Source organism: Lissotriton vulgaris, chromosome 7 (genome assembly GCF_964263255.1).
Source record: "Lissotriton vulgaris chromosome 7, aLisVul1.2, whole genome shotgun sequence".
Lineage (NCBI taxonomy): Eukaryota > Metazoa > Chordata > Amphibia > Caudata > Salamandridae > Lissotriton > Lissotriton vulgaris.
In genome coordinates, this window is record NC_141695.1 from 828,226,146 (window position 1) to 828,251,614 (window position 25,469).

The 25,469-nt window shown below is 43.7% G+C and overlaps 1 protein-coding gene across 1 annotated transcript in view; it reads left to right on the top strand.

The window, feature by feature from the left end:
- The window catches only part of MRPL12 (mitochondrial ribosomal protein L12), a 96,573-nt gene that overhangs the window by 44,161 nt on the left and 26,943 nt on the right, over positions 1-25,469 (top strand). The window contains exons 2-4 of the mRNA XM_086931127.1: positions 13,279-13,465; positions 14,103-14,183; positions 14,285-14,419. Of these exons, the coding sequence (XP_086787253.1) occupies positions 13,279-13,465; positions 14,103-14,183; positions 14,285-14,419 (403 nt within the window). The remainder of the gene's footprint in view (positions 1-13,278; positions 13,466-14,102; positions 14,184-14,284; positions 14,420-25,469) is intronic.

The window sequence follows — 25,469 nt, forward strand, 5'->3', positions numbered from 1 at the left end:
TGATCTACCTATAAGAATTAAAATCTTATGGCTTATCTTTTTTTGAAGAAAGCTGACCACTGTCCCCGATTCAAAAGAGGGGGGAATATTTCTTCCAACTAGTACATGATTTGGTAATATTAATAAATGAATATTTAACATACGTCATTTTTTTCTTTTTAAAGTCAGCAGAAAAAACAGTCCTCTCCATATGCTTTCTCATTAGACAATGGTATAATTACACAGTCTACCTCTTCAAGTGTAAAAATTGTTATCATGCTATGCACAGAGTCCTGAGTCAGTAAGTGTATGGGCAAGGTTTTAGGTACATTTGCTAATTTTATTGAGTATTTTTTTGACGGTTGCTATAAATATTTTTATATTGTTCTAATACCCTGTCGTTTTTCCACATTATTCATCTTTTGCCTGGAGGGCAGTATATTGCCATATTAGATTTTGGGTAGCTATTGTTGTGCACCTGCTTTACTATGAACATCCTGATACATTTTTTTCAAATACATTTTATTATTTAAATATACATTTTTATAATCACGAAGGTTTCTAATGTGGTTCAATTTGCATCATTTCTTTGTCCGAAAATATTTATTGTGAGCCTCCTTTACCAGTTTCTCAAGTTTAATTTTGATTTTCTTTTTACATCTTTTATCTATATCTTTCGTTATTGTTTGTGCTCTATCCCAAACCATATTGATTCTAGCGATCGCTTCGTTAAAAAAAATGGGCTATTTGCCTCCTCTTTCATATACATTTTATTAAAAGATCATCTTTTGGCCAAATGGGGTTTCATGACACCATACATGTTCAGTTCTGTTGCAGAATGATCAGAGAAGCCATTGGGATGACTTTGACATTGCTCCAACTTTAAATTTGACGTCACAAGAAAAAAATCTAATTGTGCTGATGATTTACGACTTGTGGACCCACAAGTATATCCGAGCTTACTCTGGAACCCCGATTTCTTGGGGTTAATTAAATCTAGATCCTCCTGATATGTGACAAAGACTTATGCAAGTTTCATTGTATTTGTCTTCTATTATATGTGGAAGAGTCTAGAGCTGTCTGTTCTGCTAGTGGCTTCTTTTTTTTAATTTTTTTTTATTGATACACGACAAACAATGATCAAATAATTCATATCGACATATATATATATATCACAAAATACACTTAATAATACATAAGGGCGTTAACAAAAACAGTAAGAAATGAGAAATATGGCATTAGGCGAAGGAACACATAAGTACAAACATAGAATTTCTTTTTTAAGCCTCATAGAAATCTGAAAAAGTCCCCCATATTTTCCATCCCAATTTCTTTCTCCGCCTTGATGTGGATAGCGAAAAAAGACTCCACTCTAACTTATAAAGTTTGTACAAACGTGCTTGCCACTGTTGAAATAGTGGACGTTTTTCTTGAAGCCAGTCTGTGACAATACAAAGCCGAGCTACAGTCATTGTGAAGAAAATAAAGTATCGAAAACGATAAGATTCATTAGTTCGACTATCATTAGGGATCTTCCCTAACATCATCATAGAAGGAGTGATCTTTAAATTAACATTAAGAATTAAGGACAAGAAATTTTCAATATCCTGAATAAATCTTCCTAATATAGGACAAGAAAAGAAGATATGTACGCTGTCTGCATTATCAGCTTTACAACGGAAGCATCTACCATCGAAACCTCTTCTCCTATTTAACATTCGAGCAGGTGTATAATACAAATCAAATAAGCTTTTGAAAAATTTAGCTTTCAGATTTGCTGACATCAGAACCTCTTTAGAAAGCAAAATCAGATTTTCAACAACAATCTCCTTATCTCCCAATAAATCCCCCGCACTTTGCCTGTATTTTATCCAGATCATCAGACTTGACTTCCGTAAACATACGATAAAGAATACCAATCTTGACTTGTCGTGCGATTCCCTCTACTATTTTATGCTTTTTTAAAGATAGTTTATATCTTATAAGGTAATCCCTTATTTGTAAACATTTTAAAAAATAGCTTCTGGATAAATCAAACTATTCACACATTTCAATAAACGATTTACATTTGCCTTCGCTCGAAAAAAAATCCCCTAAACAAGTCACCCCTTTTTTTTGCCAGTTTCTGGCTATACCATCCGAAAATATCATGGGTAATGATCTAGCAGAAAGATAGGGGGTATAGTATGACAATTTCCCTATATCAATGGTACGGGCCACCCATTTCCAAACTTTATGAGCACTAATGAGGACCTTAAATCGGGTCCTCTTGTAATAATTACCATCAATTTCATTAAAACAGATTAGTCTTGCATGTGTTCCTATCAAAATCTCAAATATAGAAGGATGATTATGTATAAACTCTGAAGAATCTCTTATTAACAAAATTCTCATTTTTAACAAAAAGCAAACTATATAATATATAAAAAAAATCAGGCACCCCTAGTCCTTCCCTTTCAATGGGCAGGGTAAGATACTTCATCGCCCGCCTAGGTTTACCAGGATTCCAAATAAATTTCCCACAAAGTGACTGTAAAGCCTGCAGCTTAGGTTTTGGAAATTCCATGGGGATAGACCGAAATAGATAAAGGATTTTAGGGAGGACATTCATTTTTATGATATTGGTCCTGCCTATAATGGTCAAGTATAACCGGTCCCACTTCTCCAAAGAAGTCTTAATTTTCTGATAGACAATGCTCCAATTTGCGTTGACCAATTCAACCATATCAGTTTTAATCCGTATCCCTAAATAGGTAACCTCTCCGACCACCCTCTCATCCTCCCATGTTATGGCATCTGAACAAAGAATCTGAGTTTTGGATGCATTAAGTTTATACCCAGTTATCATCCCGAAATCTTTAGCTATCCTCTCAATCTCTAGACTAGCAGTTTCAGGTGTATCTGTTACTACTGCTATATCATCCGCATATGCGAATACTGAAAAAGAAAAATCAGAGACAATAAAGGGAGGAATTAAAGGGTTACGACTTAATAATTCAATAAAAGGGTTAATGTATAATGAGAACAATAACGGGGAACAAGGGCAACCTTGACGTGTCCCTCTAGTGATATACAGTGAGTCGGAGAGTCCTCCCAAAGCAGATATTTTTGCAGTGGGATTAAGATAGTGTTTTTATGGCTTTAATGTATTTTTGACCAAAACCCATTTTATCCATTAAAGTCCAGAGATACTCCCAAGACACTCGGTCAAACGCTTTTTCCGCTTCTAATAAAAAAAGTGCTAATTTCCGTTTGTTCACCGCAGCCAGATCAAACAGTGTAATGACTTTATTAATGTGGTCAACAGTACTTCTTTTAGGGATAAACCCATGTTGGTATCTAGATACTAGTAATGCCACAACCCCGGATAGCCGATTAGCTAATATTTTTGAGTATATCTTGTTATCGACATTTAACAACGATATAGGTCTATAGGATCCCACGCTGTCAGTGGGCTTTTCTTTTTTACAAAACACAACTATCGTCGCTTCAGACCATGTAACGGGGTGGTTACCATCTTGAGCAGCTAGAATTACATGATATATCTCATTCTTTAAAATATGGAAAAAGCATTTATAGACTTCAGCTGGCAATCTATCAGGCCCCGCAGCTTTGCCTACTGCAAGACTATTCACTGCAGTCTCCACTTCGGTCATAGTTATAGGTAGATCTAATTCACCAGCTATTTCGGGGTCTAACATCTTCAACTCTATCAACATTCTATCGTACCATTGGTCATCTGAATGTAAGCCATCCTCCCTGGTATAAAGATTTGCGTAAAAGGTTTAAAATATTCCTAAGATTCGTTCTGGATCAGAATGTGAATCCCCTCAGGAGTCTTTCATTGAACTTATATTCTGAGCTGACTGCTTCATTCGAAGCCTTGTAGCCAAAGTTCTACCTATTCTTTCACCGAATTCATAACTCGTCAATTTAAAAGATAAAAATTTCCTGGCGATTTCCTTATCCCAGAATCCTAAGATATTCGTTCTAGCCTTGATAACATCATTTTCCTCTTTGATATCCCCGTATTTCCCAATGCAACTTTTTTGGTTAAGTGAATCTCAGCTTTTGTCAAAAGTTCATATAGATTATCCAATTCTTTTCTTAACTTCTTTCGTTGCCCTGTTACAAAGCTGATGCATTCCCCCCTAAACCCTGCTTTAAATGTATCCCATACTACCGGAATATTTGCAGTTCCACGATTTTCGTCAAAGAAGATTTGAATCCAGCCCTGCATATGTGCAATAAATTCTGTGTTTAACCCTAGCTTCCGATCATATGAAAAGCTGGATTGTATCTTCCGTTTAGCTAGACGATGGATGTCTACCACTATAGGAGAATGGTCTGAAGATATCCTGGGATAAATTCTAATGTTAGTGCCTTCTAATAGATTTCGAGGTATGAAAAAATAATCTAATCTTACAAGCTTTTTATGAGGATGAGAATAAAAAGTAAATCCATTGTCCTTCTCTCGCAACATACCCCGGGTATCAACCAGGCCATGATCTTGTAGTAGATTCACAAGTGCTCTGTACACCCTAGGCTTACGTCCTTTATAGGTTGCCTGCGAGTCCCCTAAAGCACTATTAGTCAGATTTATATTGATATCACCACATATTACTATGGGCTGTTGAAAGTTGACTAACTCCATATTGATCTCTACTAATGGATCGGGGTCATCTAGATTAGCCCTGTATACCGATACTAATGTAAATTGACTGTTTCCAGTTTTTAGTTCCACAATGACCCACCGGCCCTTTTTATCTTCTACCTTACGACCAACTATTATTGAGCTGTCTTTAATCAATATGTCCACCCCACGTATCATACTGGACTGTTTAGAAGCAGATACCAACGTAATTCCTGAGTCTTTAAAAATCTCCCTTTTAACCCATGGGATATGCGTTTCTTGTATACAAACAACATCAGGTTGTATATATTTTAACTCCGCTGCAACTTTGTTCTTTTTATTAGATTATTTAAGCCTGCAACATCCAGAGAACATATTCTTAAACTTTTTCCCGCCATTTCAACTCATAATCATAACTCCCAATTTTGCCAATTGCTGACTCATAAACATAAACATAACATTCACAGTTCATCCTTCCATGAAAAACAATATACTTTTCAATTGTAACGCCCTTATTCCTTTCGTCATGTCTTTCCCCCTGTATTTTCACCATGTATTTGTCGTGATCAATTTTTTCCCCCTTTTTTTCCCCCTTTTTTTCACCCCCCGTGCCCTGATACCACCCCAAAAAGCATTCCTCCCTCTCTCCCCCCCTGTCCCCCACCCTTCACAGAGGCTTTAGGACTTATGGTCCTGTGATGAAAGTTTGCCGCAACCCCCTACCGCCCCCCAACAGAATTTTGGACATCCTCTTCAACGAGCCCTTAATCCTTCACTATAGGTGAGAAGTTCTCAACTAATAGATCTATTTGAGGTTTTTGAACCCTTAAGCCGGATTATAAAGACAGCAAGAATTCTTTAGCAGCAATTTCGGTTGTAAAGAACCAGGTGCGCTCCTTGTGAATAACTTTGAGCTTTGCCGGAAACATTAAATATGCCTGCGCACCTTTACCTTGAAACTGTGTGATGAGCTGTCAAAACTGCCATCTTAACTCTACCGACTGCTTACATAAATCTGGTCTGACAAAAAATTCACAACCAAGACCCTTGCATTTTTTATCAGGGCGAGCCTTTATAAATAACTCCTCCCTTGCTTGGAAGCTATTGAAAGCTACTAATATTGCTCGTGGCTTTTTGTCTCTCATATTAGCCCTGAAGGGAAATCGGTGGGCCCTCTCTACCTCCCGGTCCCAATCCCATCTCCCGGACTCTGGCATAACCGCTTTCAAAAGAGACACTATAAAGCCTCATGCATCAGACCCTTCTTTCCCCTCTTCTATTTGCAAAAACATCAAGTTGTTCCTGCGCGATCTATTCTCAATGTCAGTTAGTTTCCAATTAACATCTTGCTTAATCGCCATATGTAGCTCCATAGTTTTTCGCTGCTGAGCCATCTCGTCTTCTAATGAGGATATACGTGCTTCTGCCTCAGTTGCTCTTGCTACAAATTCGGTGTGGGACTTGACTAATCTTCTCACAGAGTTTTGTAGCTTCTTGCATGAGTTCTGTACCTTGATGCTGTCCTCGCGATTTTCTTCCCTATGCTGCATCATAGTTTGATAAATCAAATCTAGTGAGATGTCCTCTATGCCCTCAGTGACCAAGCCCGTACTAGTATGGCCCGTATTGCTATTAGTATTCACAGCACCGTCTTGTTCTTGCTCTTTGCCACTCATGTCCAATCTGAGTCTACGAACGGTGTTTTGATCAGGGTATTCTCTATCCATATTTCCATCTAAACTGCTATGAGCGCTATAGCCACTTTCCTCCTCTAGTCCGCCATCTTCCATGCTTATCCGTGTGGCATATAGCTCTACCAAACTTTCCGAAGAGGACATAGAGTGCTCTGACATTGAGAAAAATTCCGCTGAATCAGTATCTCCAGCAAGTGATGCAACTATATCTGGGTTCGCTGCTTTTTCGTACTGCTTCTGAGGAGCAGAAAGAGAATTCACACCAAAGCAATCTTTAACAGTTTGTGTGGTCGAGTTTTCTAAAGCATTAAGAGCGTCCCCATTAGTGATTATATTCGGCGCTTACTCCTTATCTTTCTCCTTATCCATTAAGGTTGCTTCAGAGCTGGAGGTTAAACTCTGTGTCTGCATGTTTTCCAAAACTGATTCAAAGTCACTCCCTTGATAATTAACGGCCCCCTGCACCTCTGCCGCTTCAGCCACTGGTTGCCTTTTCTTTAGAGTTGATTTATCCACTTCTTTATTTTTCAAAGAAGTGAACATACCAGGAATCTTTTTACGAACCACGGCCTCCCCCTCTCTCCCTGCTGAATTCTCTCCTGAATTTTCTTGCCGTATACTGTCTATACTCACTGTGGGAGGAGAGGGGGTCAAAACTCCGGCCGATAATGCTGGTCCTTTACTCGACGCAGTCTCAGCTCGGTCATTCATCTCTGTACCAGCTCCCTGGCCTCGCGCTCTCCTTCCCTTCAGCCGCATATCCTTTCGCGATGCATCCGGAGCAGCGTTTTGATTCCGCTCGCTGTTCACCACGCCGTTCTCCACGCTGCCTTACTCCGCTCTGCCTTGCTTCGGGCGGCGGCGGGTCTTCCACCAGGTGAGCTGCGTTAGCCGGTCTAGCAGAAGCTGCTGAAGCGGCGTGTAGTGCGTCCTGGGCAGATACCGCTGCCAAACCTAGAGCCAAGCCGTCACTTGCCAGGTCATAAATGAATGATTATCAATTTTATTAGTAGTGAAGCACGTTTTCTTGACGGGTCTGAAAAATATCTCAGCTTCGCCGTATAATCCCGCTTTCTCTCCAGTCTCTCACCACTTAAACATCCAGTCTGCGGGGTTCGGCAGGAGCAACAAACTTATGCGTCCGACTCGGACGCCATCTTGCCTCCGAAGCACTGCTAGTGGCTTCTGGTAATTTATTAACAGTGGTTCTTATTTCATTTCTGATTGTACCATTAACTCGGGCCCATCTACATTCTTAATCGGTTTGCCAGCTGTTTATTTCCATTTGTAATGTTATCGTTTCCCAGGGCCAGGGAGTGTAGCATTAGAGATCGTTATACGGCTCCACCCATTTCTTTGATCTGAAGTAGTTATTGAGGTGGCCCGACCCACACAACTGTCGCAGAGTGGAGTAGCTCACTGAGATGTGCCTTGTTTATATGCTGGTATTAGTGCCTGGGCTAAGTACTCGTGTGCCCTCCCTACACATGTGTTTCCGTGCTTGCTTTCCATGTTGGACAACCAACATGTTTGCTATTTCTCCTGCCTGCTGAGCCTCCGGTTTTCACCTCGAAAGTACTATAATGTCAGGCAGAAGAGCCACTAGGGGTGCTTGAGCACCCCTGTTCTCTCCTTGGGTGCATGTGAGTCTAGCAGTGGGTGGCTAGATCCTAGCTTCAGTGCTCCCATTGCCAAGAGAACTGCTCTCGGTTTCTCCAATAGGCAGGATGACCTGCCCTTGCCAACACCCACTCCTGGAAGAAAGACATGGGATATGTGGCCAGGTGGGCTCTGCTGTTTCAGGCTCTGAGCCGATCACCCTTCATCTGCATGGGGTCTCTAGATGACAGTAGCGGCTGGTGTCAGGGAAATGTGGGGTGAGGCAGGTTTGTGGGGAGGCCGAGGTTGGAAAAGAAAAAACGTACCTGCCAGTCTCCTGCTTGCCGCTATGCTCGGAGGTTTTCTCCTCTTTTGGGCACAGGCTGAAGCTCCCAGCTTCTACTGTGGCCAATCCTAACTCTGTTCTCATCATGAGTGCAGTGTAGGGTTTGTGCGGGCGCACTGGTTTTACGCTTCATTGGGAGCTGGGATCCTGTGTCTTCTGGTCTCCCCGACCAGTATCACAGCTGGGCTGTAGCGATATCCGTGCACATGATGGTTTGCCCGACCTGAGATGGCCAGCCAAATGGTCATGCACGCTGACAGCAGGACCCACTCCTCCTCTCCCTGCTGCAGAGCTGTGGTCCCGCCCCCAAGACTCTGCTACAGGATGAAAAATAAAATGATCTGCATTTAAATCATTTAATTTTTCGTTTGCCTCTGAAGGCAGTGGGGTGACGATTTTCTGCCATAGCGAAGGAGCCACCATTGCAGGCGAGCCACTGATGTGCTGCGCACAAGTTTGATCTTCCTTGAGTAGCTATTCTTGTCTCCACTGTGCGTGGCTGTAGGGACAGGCTACCTGAGTCCCTACTGGTGGCTAATTACTGCACACCAAACATGTAGTCACTATTGGGATTGACCATGAGCTCCTATTCATATATCCCCTGGCCAAGCCCTGCCAGAGGGTGCTTGCTGCGGTCATTCCGTACCATTTGAACCTGGGTTACTCAATACAGGACCCTTCAATTATATAATATTACAATCATATGGCTACTCCCATGTGTATGGTCACTGTCGAGGAATTCTATTCAAAATCCGACCCATTATTAAGCGTCAAAAAACTACAAAGTTTTGAAAGCGGCTATGTGTCTCATGTAAGAGAATAATATTTGGGCTATGACTTAAAATCCATTTTTCTATAGCTTTTGGTTTGTGCCCTTTGTTAATGTCATTTTATGTAAATTACCTCATCTTCAAATTATCTTTTGTCCTAATTGGTTAACTCTAATTGTATAGAGCTTCATAATATAATTCCGTTATTCAATAGAGACCTCGTCTATCATATGACCATAAGATCATGGGAAGACCATGAATGGTTAAAGGGCAGGATTTGCTAATCTAAAGCTCCAAGCCTAAATATGTGCAAAATATCCTACACATGGTGAAAATACGTGTTAATAGGTGAATGTGCGTTAGACTTGTGTGCAAAAAAGCAGGCGTGCAAAAAATGCATCTGTTTAGATCTGAGAAAGAAAAACGCAAGTAGGCATCGATATCCGAATCAAACTGGTTTCTAAGCTCCCCCTGCCTGTAATGTTTCTGGAATCGTTCAACAGTCGTTCTGCCCCCGAACTCCTAAAACCTCAAAGGAGCAGTGGAAAGTATCTTGCTAGGCACAAGTTACTCCTTGCATCAGTAACAAGCATTGGCTTAGCCAAAAGGTCTCACCTTTGGGGCCTTATAAGTATTTAGCCATGCAGCACATTATCCTGGGTGCTACATCTACTGTTCGTTAACATGAAAGCTTTGACACTGATAGGCACATTATAGAACTACATTGAGAAGTACTTATTTAAAGTGTTATTTTTGTACAACTGGTAGCCTGAACTCGCATATCTGGGAGTGCTTTCATACGAGATAATGAAGAAAAGAGTTTTAGTAAGAAAATTATTTGCCTTATAAAACATTTTAAGCGAGGAAGCCACAATTGCTTCAGGTTTTCTGGTTTCACTTTACCAAGTGTGCATTGAGTTCTAAAGTGAGCAACGAAAATGAGACCCTATGACCTAGATCTGAGTAAAAAAAATAAAGACTGTGTATGGTGCAATGTGTCCCCCAAAATATGTGAGCCTGGTGCCGCTGCACCTGCTGCACTCTGGTGCAAGGACACCGGCCATGGTGTTGGAGGGCTGATTGTCACAGGCACAGCAGAGTGCTGGCTGATATACAAACTGGGGTGCAGGAGTAACCGCTATGGTGAAACTCAGCTGGTTATGGTATAAGACGTGCAGGAGTGATGGCTATGGTGTAGGAGTGCACTGACAGTGGTGCATTACCTGAACATTGACTGTGGTGAATGTCCGAGCCCTGAATGTGGTGTAAAAGTGCTGTCTGTGAAGCACAAGCACTCGCTGTGGTGTAGGAGCGCTGTGCAACTGGAGCGCTGTATCTGCTGTAGAAGTGCTGGCTGCAGTGCGTGGGCGCTGGCTGTGGTGAATGACTGGGTTGCAGCTTTCTGAATCAGCACCTGGGCTGTTTGCCATGAACCCCACAACGAGGTAAGCACGTTCAGATGTTTGTGCCTGCGGGGACCGACTTCTTTTCCTCACCAGGCTCTGATTGAAAGCAAGAGAGGGAGAGGACCAATAGAAAGAATAGGATAGCAACTCGAAAGAGAAAGCACTGATTAAAACAAGCATTGAAAATGCAATAGGTCTCGCGGTTTATTAAGTTAAAGCCATTCGCTTGGATAATGGTATTGTATAGCAAAGCAATTGGCTTTAACTTAATAAAAGGCGAGACCTATTGCATGTTTAATGCTTGTTTTATTCTTTTTTTTTTATTACACATTACAAAATGCTTAGGCACAGAGACTGTCCAGGCCTGGGCTGCAGGTATCTATTGGCTATGAAATGGCTACGTTATTGAATGTTAACCAAGTTTAATATGTTTTGTGCAAACATGTGGCAGTCTCGTTTTGGTCTTATTTTCCTTTTTGTAGCAATCGCTTGCAATAAATAAACTAATAATTTACTAATGTAAAGCTTGTGAGAGCACTGCATATGGATTTTGCCAATGCTTGTTATGAAAAGGCGCAACGGATCCAAAAAAAACCCCTTTTGAATCAAAGGTAAACCCCCAATTCCTCGCCCACCGCTTAATAGAACAGATTGAAACCCATGTAACGAGCACCCCAATGTGTCTGTCTGCCACGGAACTGAGGCATAATGGCAGTGCGACACTACTTACACACAAGTACCATGTGCAGACAAGTTTTTTTCCAAATAATGGCATGGGATAGATAGATGGATGGATGGAGAGAGAGAGGAAAGGGTGTTGTAAACGACATAACAGGGTGCCAAATATAGCTCGATACAGAATACACAATGCAGATCGGCAGAAAATTGCAGGCAGAGGGTAAAGAAAAAAAAAGTATATGGAGGTCATCCGTTGGATAAGATGCATGGTCGTAAACTGGTGTAGATGGTGACTGACAGCACGAGAGTAAGCAGAATCAGTCTAGCTAACACCAAAGGAAGACTGGGTGGGGGGGGGGGGGGGTTGCGGAACGAGGCAGTAGATTGCAGTTCAGTAATGCAGAGAAAAAAGGAGCTTACAGCAAGACGTGATGCAGAGAAAGTTACGCGCAATATAGGTGGGGGGAGAGAAACGTCCAGTGGGTGCACAGTAATCAGAACTACAACAGACGGGTGAGTAAAGTACAGAAGAGACCAAGGCAGAAATGCGGGTGAACAACCGTCAGTCAAAGCAATAAAATCTGCATTGTCAGAAGCGAGAGCGCACAAGCTTATTAAAGTAAACAAAGATGGCGTCGGGCTTTCCACATCTGTTTGTCCGTACGTGTGCATTTTTGTCCGTCCGTACAAGTGCACATATAGCTTTTAAATCTGAATTGATTGCAAAGGGCCCTCGCATGAAGAGGGCAGCGCTTGCGCGCTGCTAACACCAGGCGAGACCTAAAATGAACTTGCGACTGTGAAATGAAGAGAGCAGGTGTAAAACATGGTAGAAGAAAAATGCACTGGGTGGAATCTAGACCAGGTGGCATTGTTCTTCAATTACATGCAGTCAATCCTGTTATGCATTACAGCTTCTTAATATTAGGAATAAAATATCACAGTTTTTACAGTTCCTCTAAATATTTTAAAAGGGACGGATGAAACCCTACATTAGTCCTGTCATGTCAGGAATCCTTCAAATGTAAAGAGATCTCCCTGATAGATAACTTAATACAGTATATTGCCGGTTTCATTGTAAATGTGACTCTGAACAAATGAACATCACCAAACTAGAGCCAAGAGGCCACGTACATGTCAGGTACACTTTCCAATAACATGAAATCCAAAATATCTAAAGATCTTTCTCCACTATCCATATCCGCAATGAGGCATGGACCACCTGGACTCAAATAGATGAACACCCTAGATCCGTACGGAGAGGACGCCCGTGCTCAGGTGGCATTAAAAGGCTGCACAAGTGGCAGAAATATGTTCTACAAATATTCCCAAATACAAACAAATATTGAAAATATCTGGAAAACGCATCCTTGTCACTGTCAGTCAGTCAAGATATCTTTATTCGATTTAGTTAAAAATCATACAAAGAGATAAAAACATTTCAGACATTTTAAAATATGTACAATACAATTATTTACAAATCATTTACAACAGAGCGGACATCTTGCTTTTGAATCCTACCGCGGCAGGAGCAGCTCTTTTGTGCTGGGCACGGGCATTGGTGGATAACAAGTCTAGCTAACTGTTCCCTGCCTTGGGGATGATGTCTGGGAGTTAGAAAGGGGCCTAAAGTAAGCACAGGGAGGTGAATGCTCTGTCCCTAAAGAGAGAATACTAGCTGAATGATTGCACTGACCCCTGGGCAAACCACTCATCACCTGCCCTGCTGTGTGAGCAGCCCTGCCCCAGCTGAGCAAGGACATAAAAATAAAATGATAACAATGAGTTATCATTTTATTTTTACCTCTTTGGACTTCTCAGTGTGGCGACGCTCCTCCGCCTTAAAAGAGGAGGCGCCACCATTCAAAGAACTCTGGCGGGGGCCCGGTAGTTCCTGTCTTAGATTTGAGATGTCGAAGATTACCGGCATGGCCTTGAGGAGGCAATCACGATGTACATCCCTACCTGTGGTATGTGGCGGCGAGTAGGGTCCTTAATGGGTCGGGTCACAGGAACATTTGTGCTGCCTTTATTGGTGTACATAGGGAGTCGCAATGGTAGTAACTTGTACTTTTTTGTCTTGTGTTCTCTCAGATCCATGCGGGTTATGCAGGGATTCATTAATGAAGGTGAAGAACGCAGCTCATTAAATTATTTTGTTTGCATTTGCTAGGACAGAGTGGCAGAGTCTTGCTGCCCCGAGAACCCTCACAACCACCTGCACGTGGAGAAATGATGCATTGGCCACCCCTCCTTTAGACAATACCCCCAAGATGTATGCACCTAAAATCCAACAGCTAGTGGATGACATTGCTGGCCTGACGCTGCTTGAGATCTCCGAGCTGAATGAGCTGCTAAAGGTATGTGGGGTGGGGGCTATTCAGCATACACACCATTGCCTGTTACTAGGGAATTGAAGAATGTTTTTTATTTGACCCTCGGTGGCCAGGACACAGTTTACTACAAAGCGCCGCCTTGACCAATATGGTGGAAGAGATGGGGCCATAGTGGCTAAGGTGCTTACCTAGATAGTTGGATGACTGGATTCTAATCTCCTATCTAGACCAAAGATATTTATGTTTCTGGCCAACTTGCAAACGTGTAAAGAAAAACTGTCCATTGTAATGCCTAGAACTATTGGTTATGAAATCCATTACTGCCCACACACTCCTCATTTCACTCTAATTTCTGTATTTTAATGTCCGATGCCCTGCACCCTCAATATTTTTATATTTGCATCAGTGCATGTTGAGTTCTCCTGCCACAATGAAAATATCCTATTTATAAAATTCATTTGCTTCTGAAACTATATCTGCATTATATCAAGTTCACAAAATAAGTACATATGGTCAGCTACTACCTTAAAATAGCTGAAAAGGGCAAAGGGGTTTGAATAGCACTGAGCACTTCTTGGCTCGGGAGTCTATGGCTTGAGGTTTTACTTAAGTGTTCTCTTTCTCCACGTGAATTTGTAGATTTTTTTTTTCTTTTTTCTAGAAAACTCTGAAGATCCAGGATGTGGGAATGATGCCTATGGGAGCCACATTGCCAGGAGTGGGAAGACAGCAGGCCGCCGAGGTACTAACGAGCACTTATCGCTGCATCGCAACAGCATTACTCACTCAACCGAGTGTTGCCAAAATGGTCCGCAACTCGTAACTGTGTGTTCATTTCTGCAGGCCGAGGAGGAAGATACTCCAGTGAAGACTGAAAAGACTCAATTTACTGTGAAACTCACTGAGTTCAATGCAGCAGATAAAGTGAAGTTGATCAAAGAAGTTAAAAATTGCATGCAGGGTCTTAACCTGGTGCAGGTGAGTAGAGTGATGCAACAGTGTTCAGGGACCTTGTTGATGTGAGCACCATATTACACAAAAAGAGTAACAACACCTACAGTGGCATTTGTCCCCAGAAGTTAGCTCTGCTGACAAGAGGCTGCTCAGAGTGACACCCCAACCTGTTTTTTTTTTTTAACTCCAACTTTATTGCATTTTTATATACAAGGAAGTACTACCACCTGGTACCGATTAATGAAATGCATCCATATAGTCCACAAATGGATAAGATCAAATGCAGGACACAATTACAAATCCATCTAAGATCGACCTTTGGAAAATCAGGCTAGATTTACATTTTGTATTGAAACATCGGACAATGCAATCCTTAAAGTATAGCAAACAACCCCCCCCCCCCCTGACATTGTCCTGTATAAATAGGTATGTCTGTGTGATGTAAATGGATCGTGATGGCAAAATGAGAGCATAGCCCTTTGGGATGATGTTCGCTCCATGGCCTGACGTCCAAAGCGGGGTAACTCATGAGAGCTAGTCTGTGGCATGCAGTGACATATGTAGGCGTATCTGGGTGGTGCAGGTGAGTACAGGGGACACTACCTCTCTCGGTGTAAAGGCGGCAATAAGCTAGAAGGGTTTGGTCATCCGACAGATAATACACTGCTAGTGACTAATTAATCCTCATGGGATTCTTGAGCTTTGAAAGATTCCCATTCCAATGCTACAGGTCGCTTCCGTAAGTCCCCTATACTCCTCCCTACGTAAGGCATCGCTTTTCGCCAGTTCCAGTGCTCCATTTCTGTGTGACATTGGGAAACTAGGGACGTCGCCGAAGACTTTCAGTTACGCATCAATAGAATTTTAGCCAGTTAGAGCACTAGGTCTGCAAAGCGCACCATCACTGGTGCATTTGGGCAGTGGGTATAAGCCTAGGATGAACTGTTCCACCTTTTGCCAGCGATCCCAGTAAGCCAGTTCTGAAAGTGCAACTCAGATGTCTGTCCCGTAAGAGGATAGTGAGGGTCAGGCCAACAGCATCTGGAGCCCGACACTGCAGGGAATATAGAGTGTGGTCTGTGTGTTGTAAGGTATGGAGGATGGAAAACTGGATTAATTAGAATCCGGAGTTAAAGGTGACTTTTTTGGGGGTATTCAAGGAGGGAAGACCTGGTCCGTTTCTCACTTGGCTCACAGGGAGTTCTGGAAATCATCAGGTGTGAGCAGAGCCCTCTGTATAACCAGCGAACTAAATGGCTGCTGTGTGCAATTGTGTTGACAGCCTGTACAAGTTTTTTTTGTGCCTGGTTCGGCACCATCTGGCACCCAGTGTTGGCAAATTTAGCGCCTATGCTGGCATGTGTTAGAGCTTCTGGCAAACCCTGGACATGTGTTAAGTCCGAGTGGCACAGAATCTTGCCTTCTGCTAAAAGAGCCCCCACTGTTGTGACACTGTTGTTCCCAGGAACATAACCTTACTGGGATAGCACCTGAAGATGTTGGGAGGCTGCATAGTGGAATGTTGAGGGCCTACGGTACCCTGGGGGCAGTGTAGCTCAGTGCCATCCTTCAATATGCAAGGTCAACTCGCAGTAGTAAGGGTCCAGAAGAGGGTAGGGTGGAATCTGGAATGAGGAGCCTGTGCAGGGTGCCCTCATCGAGCATGGTGTTCGAGTAGCCGATTTGTGTAAGGTTATGCCCCTAACCAATAGGAGAGCCCATGCAGTTGGCCTGACAAGCAGTAGGATTTAAAATCTGGAGCACCAAGCCCGCCTTTGTCGGTGTGGTAGCTGTAATTTGGGCAGGCTAACCCTATGACAGCCATTTCCCCAAGCTAAATCAATCAATAACTTGTTCAGTAGTTTAAAAGTCCGGGCTAGAACAAGAACTGGGAGATTATCATAATTGTAAAGAGGTGGAGGTAGCAGGACCATCTTCGCTAGGGTCAGGCTGTGTACCACTAATATGGTAAAGTGATCCAGAAACTGTTTAGAGATTTAAGGGATGGGATTGTTTTTTGGAGTTTGCCTTCCAACAAGTCCAGTGCCCTATGATATATCTGTAGTCCTCAATTGCAAAAAGTGTGGGGTGCTACCTCGCCAAAGGGGAGAAAGGATCTATCATAGGTGTTCTCAAATGAAAGGGTGTGAGTTTTGTCAATGTTGAGGCGGAGGACGGAGAAATCCAAGAGTATGGAAAACAATCGGGAGATCTCAGCCATTACTTTTCGGAGGTCTCTCATATACAGTATCATATCATTGGCTTTTAACGATATTGCGTGTCTTGTGGGACCCTATAGGGATCCCCAACCCTGTGCATCTTGCCAAATTCCTTGCGTCATGGGCTCAGCCCAAAACAAAAAGTAATGGGTACATTGAACAGGCTTGTCTGGTGCCGTGAAATATCTAGTATGAAGGAGATATGTGGACCCGTCCATGCCCTCGAGGTGGGAGAGGATTTCCAAAAGTTGTACACAGCAAATTTAATTGGAGAGAATGCCAAAACCCTTGAGGGCTTCAAGCATAAAGTCCTAGCCCAGTGTTTTAAAAGCCTGTTGGAGATCTAAAGAGAGCTATCCGGCAATGATCTGATGTAAGCAGCATATGTTGAACGAGTTGTTCCGGCGTGAACCAAAGCCTCAATGATCCATGTGTAGGAATTTGAGAGTAGAGGAAGTTGCCTGCGTGCCCGAAGTAGCCTGCGTGCCAGAAGTAGCCTGCGCACCAGTACTTTGTTCAAGATTTTGTATTCAGTGTTAAGTGAAGATAAAGGCTTGTAAGAGTCCATGTCAGATGGTGCCATACCTGGTTTTAAAAGAGAGATGATCTATTCCTGTCTAGTAGTGGGTAGTAGTGTTCCCTCTGCCAGAGAGTACTTGTTGAGCCGTTCCAGTTGTGGAACCAGTAGTTTAGTGTAGGTTGTATAAAATATGATTGGCAGGCCATCGGAACCTTGTGTTTAAGGGCCTCACAAATTTCGCCTGTGGTGTTAGAGGTTCCCATGGTCTCCCTGTCCGTAGCTGATACTTTGGGCAGCGTCAACCGCTCTAAAAAGGAAGGTATAGCTGCTGGGTCCATAGGGGGGGGGGGGGGGTGGGGCTCGGACTGGGTAGTATAAAAATCACAAAATGCCACGTTGATCTTCACCTGGGTGTTGAGAGTGGCATGCTGCTGCGTGGTTATAGTGAGGATCGGAGTGGGTAGATGCACAGGGCGAATCACTCAAGCCACCAGTGCAGTGGACTTGTTGGCTTCGGAATTGCTCTTATGCACATAGGACTTATAGTCAACAATTGTCATGCCATCAAGTAGCTCAGCGTATCCGATCCTGGTCTCTTGTAGCCTTGGTGCGTGTACATCATCTGCCACTGCTGCCTGTTCAAGAGGGTCCAACTCTGGTAAGATCACGAAGAATCATTTTGCAGGTGCCTATGACTGCAATAATTGCTGTCCACTGCACCACCACCATGAATGCCTCCCATTTAACCAACAGAGAAGAGGCCGTATTAGAGTTTCCTGCGAAATGGATATTGATTGCTCTGGCCAGGGTCTCTCGGAAAACACCGTCCTATAGGAGCTGCGGCTATATGCGCCAGGTGGATATTGAAGTTGGTATTCTGCCCCATGATAATGTGATATCCACGGTGTTCTGGTCGGAAAGCGTTTTCCCTAGGTGTAACACTAATTTGGAGTGAGGTAGTGTTAAGTATTCTATCAAGACATGGGTGGAGAATAAAACAAGTATTCACCATGCCAGCGTTCTAACTACAGTGGTCCCATGCATAAGAGAATTTAGAGCACAGACTAAATATAGACACATTGGAAACTATATTAAGTACTGACTTGTCCAGCCGGACAGAGGTCCAATTTTTACTTTAGACAACAAATGGTTTGAAAGAATACCTTCAACAATTCCATAGAGAAGGGCACAAGCCTGTACCCAAACATATACAAATTGTCATAGTGAGAAAGGTGGACAGAGAATAGAGCAGAGTTTTTAGGCAAAAGCTGTTGTTTTCTGTAGATATTACAGTAACAGAAATTCCATTAACACCATTTCTAGCCTAACATAGTAATTTGTACATTTCACAGTATATGGTGTTTTAAATGTCGACGGCGTTTCGATCCCATTTAAAGAATCACAGGGATCATCATCAGGACTGAATAATGCCTAAATATTGCAAGCCATGATAGCCATAGGGGACAGCCTGAACACAGTTGGTGCCGGCCAGGTAGAGAACGGCGTGTTTAGGATCAAGGTCGGAACAACAGGTATTACGTTCCGATTAGTTATGGGGTATTAAATTCCGAATTGTGCCAGGGAAGTTATTGCAGCCCACTGACAAGGCTCCTTCCCCACGCGACCGAGCATACTGCTGGCGCGCCCTTGTTACTGTCTGCTGAACACGGGGAGATTGATCCCCGCACAAATCTGAATGCACTTCAGTGGTTCGTCCTGCTCCCGAGAGCCGTGCAGCAGTTCTACCCTGCATTGTAGATTGAGGGAAGGCTGTGGCGTCGGCAAGTTGTGCACTCACTGCCCGTCCGCACCAATCCAGATGTGTGCGAGTTTGACCAGTCGGTGTGCTGGGTTCTGTGGGGGCACAATTTGGCCTCAGATAGGGCAATCCCGGTCTCTAAGCCTGTAGTAGGTGTTGTCACCAGCCTCTGTGATCTCAGAAGCGGGGTCGGCAGGCGACTCACTCCCGTGCGGTCCTGTAGTTGTGGTAGAAATTGGGACAAAAAACATTGGGGCCGTGAGCCCGCAATGCCTTTAACCAGACTCCTGAGGCGAGGACTAGTGGTTGTTGCCTCGCCTGCTTGGCCACCTCCTTGCTTGGCTACAAATGATGACGCTTAGGCGCCCGCGCAGCCACCAGACTCCTGAGGCGTGAGCCGGGAGCTTTACCTAGCGCTTTGTTTAAATTTACAGCATTCTGTGTCTTTGATTTTAACTGTGCACTATTCCTAGCATAAATCCCTCACCTCATTTCGCCGCATTCTTTTTTTTTTAACACCTTGGCTGCTAGAGCAATTTTCCTCCAGTGCTGAATTATTTAAAAGCCCCTTGTTCATGACGAGCTCAGCTAGTCATCAGCACAGCTCCACTGTGCCTCATGACGAGCTGAGCTCGTCATGAGCATCGAAGGGGTTAAAGTTGCATTTTGCTGCTGCTATCGGGGAAACGCTGTTTGGGGCAAGGGTGGGAGTTGTGTCTGCCATCTTGGGGAGGAATTGACCAGGTCAGCGGACTAGTGGTTGTTGCCTCGCCTGCTTGGCCACCTCCTTGCTTGGCTACAAATGATGACGCTTAGGTGCCCGCGCCGCTGGCACGCCGAAGGTGCGCCAACGGAAAACCCGTCTGCGCCTGTCCGCGCCGCGGCCGGGCATGCGGCCAAATTGCACCCAAAACATCTGACCAGAACATTTATACTATCACTAAACAAACAGCCCAAATCGTGCCATCAGGCCCTGAACGTGGCTACGTGGGTGGGACCGATAGAGTTGCTACCACTGTAAAGCTTTTCTGGACCCCAAACAAGTACCAAAGGGAAAAAGCTGGCCTAAAGGCCTACGTGGGGGACTCATAAACGCCAGATCAATGTGTAAAAATGGGTTGCACATTTTTGATTTAATAATAGAGGGGGAACTCGACTGTCTCTTCATAACTGAGACATGGTTGAAGGCCTGGTGCAATCCTGATATTGTGCATGCCCTCCCACCAGGCTATCTAATCCAAAGGATGGACAGACAGGAACAACGTGGTGGGGGCCTCGCAATCATCTATCGCGATTTTATGAAATGAACTATAAATGAACTATCGGATATTAAAGGGGCAGAAAGTATGGGCTTCTGCCTAAAGGTTCGGGAGTCCTTCACCTTCTCAGGAGCACTTGTTTATCGCCCGCCAGGCCAGCAAAATGAGTTTTTGGGGAGGTGCTTAGTAACCTTATGCTCCGGTTCTCCAATTATACGCTTTTAGGCGATCTAAATCTTCACTTGGATTCAACCACAGACCCAGGGGTAGTTTGCTTTAGGGATATGATGAATGTGCTCGGACTAAGACTACTCACTCTGGATCCTACACACAGAGCTGGGCATATCCTGGACTGGATCTGTTCTAACTTGGACATGCTTAAAGTAAAACCCCTGCTCACGCAAACCTGGTCAGACCATAAATTCATCCCTTTTGATCTCTTAGTTGAATGTAGGGCTACAGGGAAAAACTTTGTGAAAACTGGTCGGCTGGCCAAACCCGGCTGGTAAAAGATCACAGAGCACCCTGATCTTCCGATGAGAGCCAATGAAAGTAAACCTATAATGACGGGCCACACTATAATAGACAATAAACGTATTAGAGACTGGATCTGTGAGCTAAGTGTGCGGGTGGACCTCACAGGTTTAGATAATATATCTTGCCGTAAGAAAATGTCTGCACCGTGGTTCTCTTGGTCCCTAAAGAAAAAACAAGGCGAAGTTAGGGCGCTAGAACGTAGGTGGCGTCGAAATTATGATAACAAGGAACTCCGCATCTATAAAACGGCCAGGAGACATTACCATGCCTTGATTAAACTTGCAAAAACTGCTTTTTATACGGCAACTATTGAAACTACCAAAAATAAACAGAAAGAGATTTTCAGGATCGTAAATGTTTTTAGGAACCCTAAAATACTGACGCAGGAAATTCCATCCTCTCAGATTCTCTGTAACACAATAGCCGACTTTTTTGAACAAAGGGTACTAGCCATTACCAAAGATTTCCCCTATCCTGTTTCATCTATCCCTGATGGGGGGGGACCTTGGAAGATACAACTATTGTCTGTATGAAGACTTTCGGCCCTATCAGTCTGGAGGAAACCCGCCAGGCCATATTATCTATTAAATCGGGCTCTCCTTTTGATCCCTGCCCCCCCTATGCTTTTACAAGCTATAGTGGATACGGCTAACCCCATTATTATTAGTATCATTAATTCCTCACTTTCCTCCGCCGAGATTCCGATGGAATGGAAACTCGCAGCAGTGAAACCACTCCAGAAAAACCCACTAGCGGACCCGACAATCCTCTTGAATCTACGGCCTATCTCACTACTTCCGGTACTATGTAAGCTAGTGGAAATATTTATTAACAGGCAACTTACCACGTTTCTTGAGGACAATAACATCTTACACACCATTCAATTGGGTTTTAGAGCCGAGCACTCGACAGAATCTGCTCTTCTGTTTACGGTGGAGACCCTAGGGGCCGCAATGGATCAAGGCAAGAAGGCTGTCCTGATTTTACTAGATTTATCTGCTGCCTTTGATACAGTCTCACATGCTATTCTTATAGACCGCCTAGCAACATCTGGCATAGCAGGAGTCCTACTGGAGTGGATGAAGAATTTTCTGAAACATAGACGGCAAGTGACTACCCTAGGACATTTCTGCTCAGAAGAAAAAGCTTTGACGACAGGGGTGCCTCAGGGCTCTAGTCGGAGCCCAACGCTTTTTAATCTTTATATAGTCCCCCTGATCAAATTAATTTCGTCCTTTAAGATCAGTACCATTTCTTATGCGGATGACACGCAGCTGATCCTAGTCCTGGACAATGATGTGATGGGTGCAGAAGAAAACCTTAAGCACTGTCTCTCAGCCACCTTCGAATGGATGAGAAACCATCACCTGAAATGTAATTCGGGTAAAACAGAAATCCTGCCATTTGGACAACCAAATGTGTTTGTCCCGAAACGGTGGTGGCCTAAGGATGCAGAAGCGCCCCCTAATACAATCAGTGCTGCCCGCAATGTGGGAATCAAGTTTGATGACATCTTGTCGTTTAAGCAACAGGCGCTGGCTGTGGCAAGCACCTGTTTCAACATCATTAAAGTACTGAGAAAATGTTTTGATCTACTTCCACTTGCAGCTAGACGAATGGTGGCGGTCGCACTGATAACATCGAGGTTGGACTATTGCAACAGCCTGTATGCGGGCTCGAACAAAGCGGTCCCACACAGGCTGCAGATGGTCCAGCATGCAGCCGCTTGCCTAGTGCTTGGATGGCCCAGGAAGTCCTCTGCCTCAGCAGGGCTTGACGCCCTTCATTGGTTACTCTTACACAAGGGCATCTTGGTTAAAGTATTGGTCATTACTTTTAGGGCATTTCATTCCCAAGGTCCTAAATATCTTCAGAAGGGTTTTAGGCGCTACTGTCTATCGCGTAACCTTGGATCCTCAAACGCGAATCTGCTAACCATCCCCAAGTTTAGGCTTGTCACTAAGGGAGGGAAATCCTTGGCAGTGATTGGGTCTAGGGCCTGGAATAAACTCCCTTCCCAACTACGCCAAATTCCCTCTGAAACTCGGTTCAGAAAATCACTTAAGACCTGGATATATAGTCTCACGGATACAGCATGCAAAGCGTTAGTATAAGTGTCGGGCCCCACTGATAAGAGCAGTTTGACCAGCCTTCCTCATCTGATTCTGGTTTTCATCGCCAAGATGCTCCTTGGAATGATAGGTGCGCTATAGAAATGTTCCCTTACATTAAATTACATTAAGCGTGCACTCCCCGCACAGATCTCTTGCCAAACTGGTCCAAAACTCTTCCCCGCCACTCCCAGGAGTGAGACCAAACTGCTTGCTTCTCCTAAAGCCATTCGCCTCGTCACTGCCGGCCACTCATCAGTCTTATACCCTACTAGACACCCTCAGAAATGCCTGTATTTATGTTTCAAAAACAACATTTAAACAATAGACATTGTCATTTACAATGCCAATAGCTCAAACTCGTAAATGCGAGACCTATTGCATTGCAAATATATATTTTTTTATTCTGCCATTGGGGGTTCAGTCATTTTTAGGTCTCGCCTACGCAGCGCGCATGTGCTGCTTAGGAGGACCTTTAGCTGTCGCTCTGCTGTTTTTGGAAGCTCATACTCGTGCTTGTTGTGGCATTCACCTTGCGAGAGCGAGCAGCGGCGCCCATACTAATTGGCTGTTGCTCGCTCCCACAAGGCGGATGGTGCCACAAGCTTAAAAAAACACAGCTGCTTCTAGCTTGATCACTTTCACAGCCGCGTGGCCAATGGTTGTATATGGGACACTTCCGTTCAATGCATCCTCTCGGTCACACTGCCCCTGTTCTGCCTAAGCTGCTCAGACACATTCTTACTTCATGCACAGACACTCATCAGCACTCACACCAATCAATCAGGTTTCCACAGCATCATCATGCCATTCTCCATCCAAGTTCTCGCTGCCACCATCAATGCCACTGTACCTCCCTTCTTCAGTCCATCAACTTTGGCACCTCCTTAACTTCTCACATGCTGACACTTGCACAAATACAGATATTAACCACGACCGAAAAGTAACTACAAAGGGAGAGAACTCGACGCCAATACCATGTACTCTTCACTCAACCAGCGGTGTTTTTAAAAAAAAAAAACTTCACAATAATGTTTCTCCTAACTTTTAAGACATGTTGCACTAGCTTCAGAAATGCACTATGCTAAACCCATCTCTGTAGCACACTCACTGTAGACAGGTCACCTGTCTGCCCCCGCAATAATCTAAGCCCCCTACAAACTAGATTTATATGCCCTGCCTTTATATTCTCTGCACCTATGCAGTACATACCCTACCCTGTTCATCACGCACATTGCAACACTATACCCTAATCCACTGAGTACACAACCAGGCTTAGCGCAACCTATCCTGACATGTCTGTGCTACTGCATTCCACCACATGCTCTCTGCACTTTGCCACTTTAGCCTCTGCTTGCTCTAAGTACTCTCCCCTATATACCAATGTGCACCCATGTTCCCTGCCCTTATCTTCGGTGCCCTTGTCTCCACAGCCCTCCCTCCCACAGGAACTGTATACGTGGGCCCTCGGGTTGCTTTTAGAGCAAACACATGCCTCCCTCAAACTCCGACAGCTGACACTGAATGTTTGTGTCCTTTCAGTAACCTCGCTCCTCTAGTGAGATGAACCAGTCCTTTTTTTTTTTACTTGTGTCTGTTTTTAGTAACTTTCACCCAACCCTTTCTTGCACTCAAACAGTTGTTAGAGTCCTTTTTTCCCAAACAAAGACACAGTTCGCTTTTTTGATAGTTTCGTTTTTTGAATCCACTTTTAACTTGGTTTCTATGCCAGAAAATAAACTATTGGCTGCAATAAGCCTTTTTCAAAACTTAGCAGCACAGAACTGACATAGGTATAAAGCTTCGGAGAAAAAGTCTCACAACACAGGCCGAGTATAACTTCACTTGAGTGTCTCAGAAATTCCAGACATTTCGGTGTAATGTCACTGTAGCGCCATTGGGGCTCATGGCATTTTGGTGTTATTATTGAAATACATAAGAGGACTTGTGATGTCAATGGAGTACCACAGGGCCTGAAGATCTTCTGGTTATACCAGAACACAAACCCGCATGTGTGATGTCATTGGAAGCCACGGGGGTCAAAGGCGCCTGGTGACGTCATAAAGTTAGGCAACACCTGCCAGACCAGCAAACGCAACAAGAATGTATTTAGTGACGATGGTCACTAAATAATTCTTTTAGCGCTAACCTGCATTAATTACGCAGTCTTTAGTTAGGAGCATCAACTGCCACGTGGAATGACTTGTGAACATCCTATGTTTGGCTGTGCTTATCGACTAATGATGACAACAAAAGAAACACACATTTGCAAAGCAATAGGACTTGTCTTTGTGAGAGTTTGAGCTATTGGCATTGTAAATGACAATGCCTTTCATTTATGTGTTTTGAAAACCTGTAAGCGGTGCGTAAACACACACTTTGCATTTATAGTCTTTGCTTACGAGAAGCAAGGCTGGCAGTAAAAGAGGCGTTGATACTGCCAGCCTTGCTTCTCGTAAGCAACAAGTATATATATACAAAGTGAGTGCTTACGCACCGCTTGCAGGTTTTTAAAACACATAAATTAAAGGCATTGTCATTTACAATGCCAATAGCTCAAACATTCGCAAAGGCAAGACCTATTGCATTGCACATGCTTGTTTCTCAAGCTATAGGATTGCTTACCAACTACCAGACATCATTTGACACTTCAGCAAACAACATCGGAG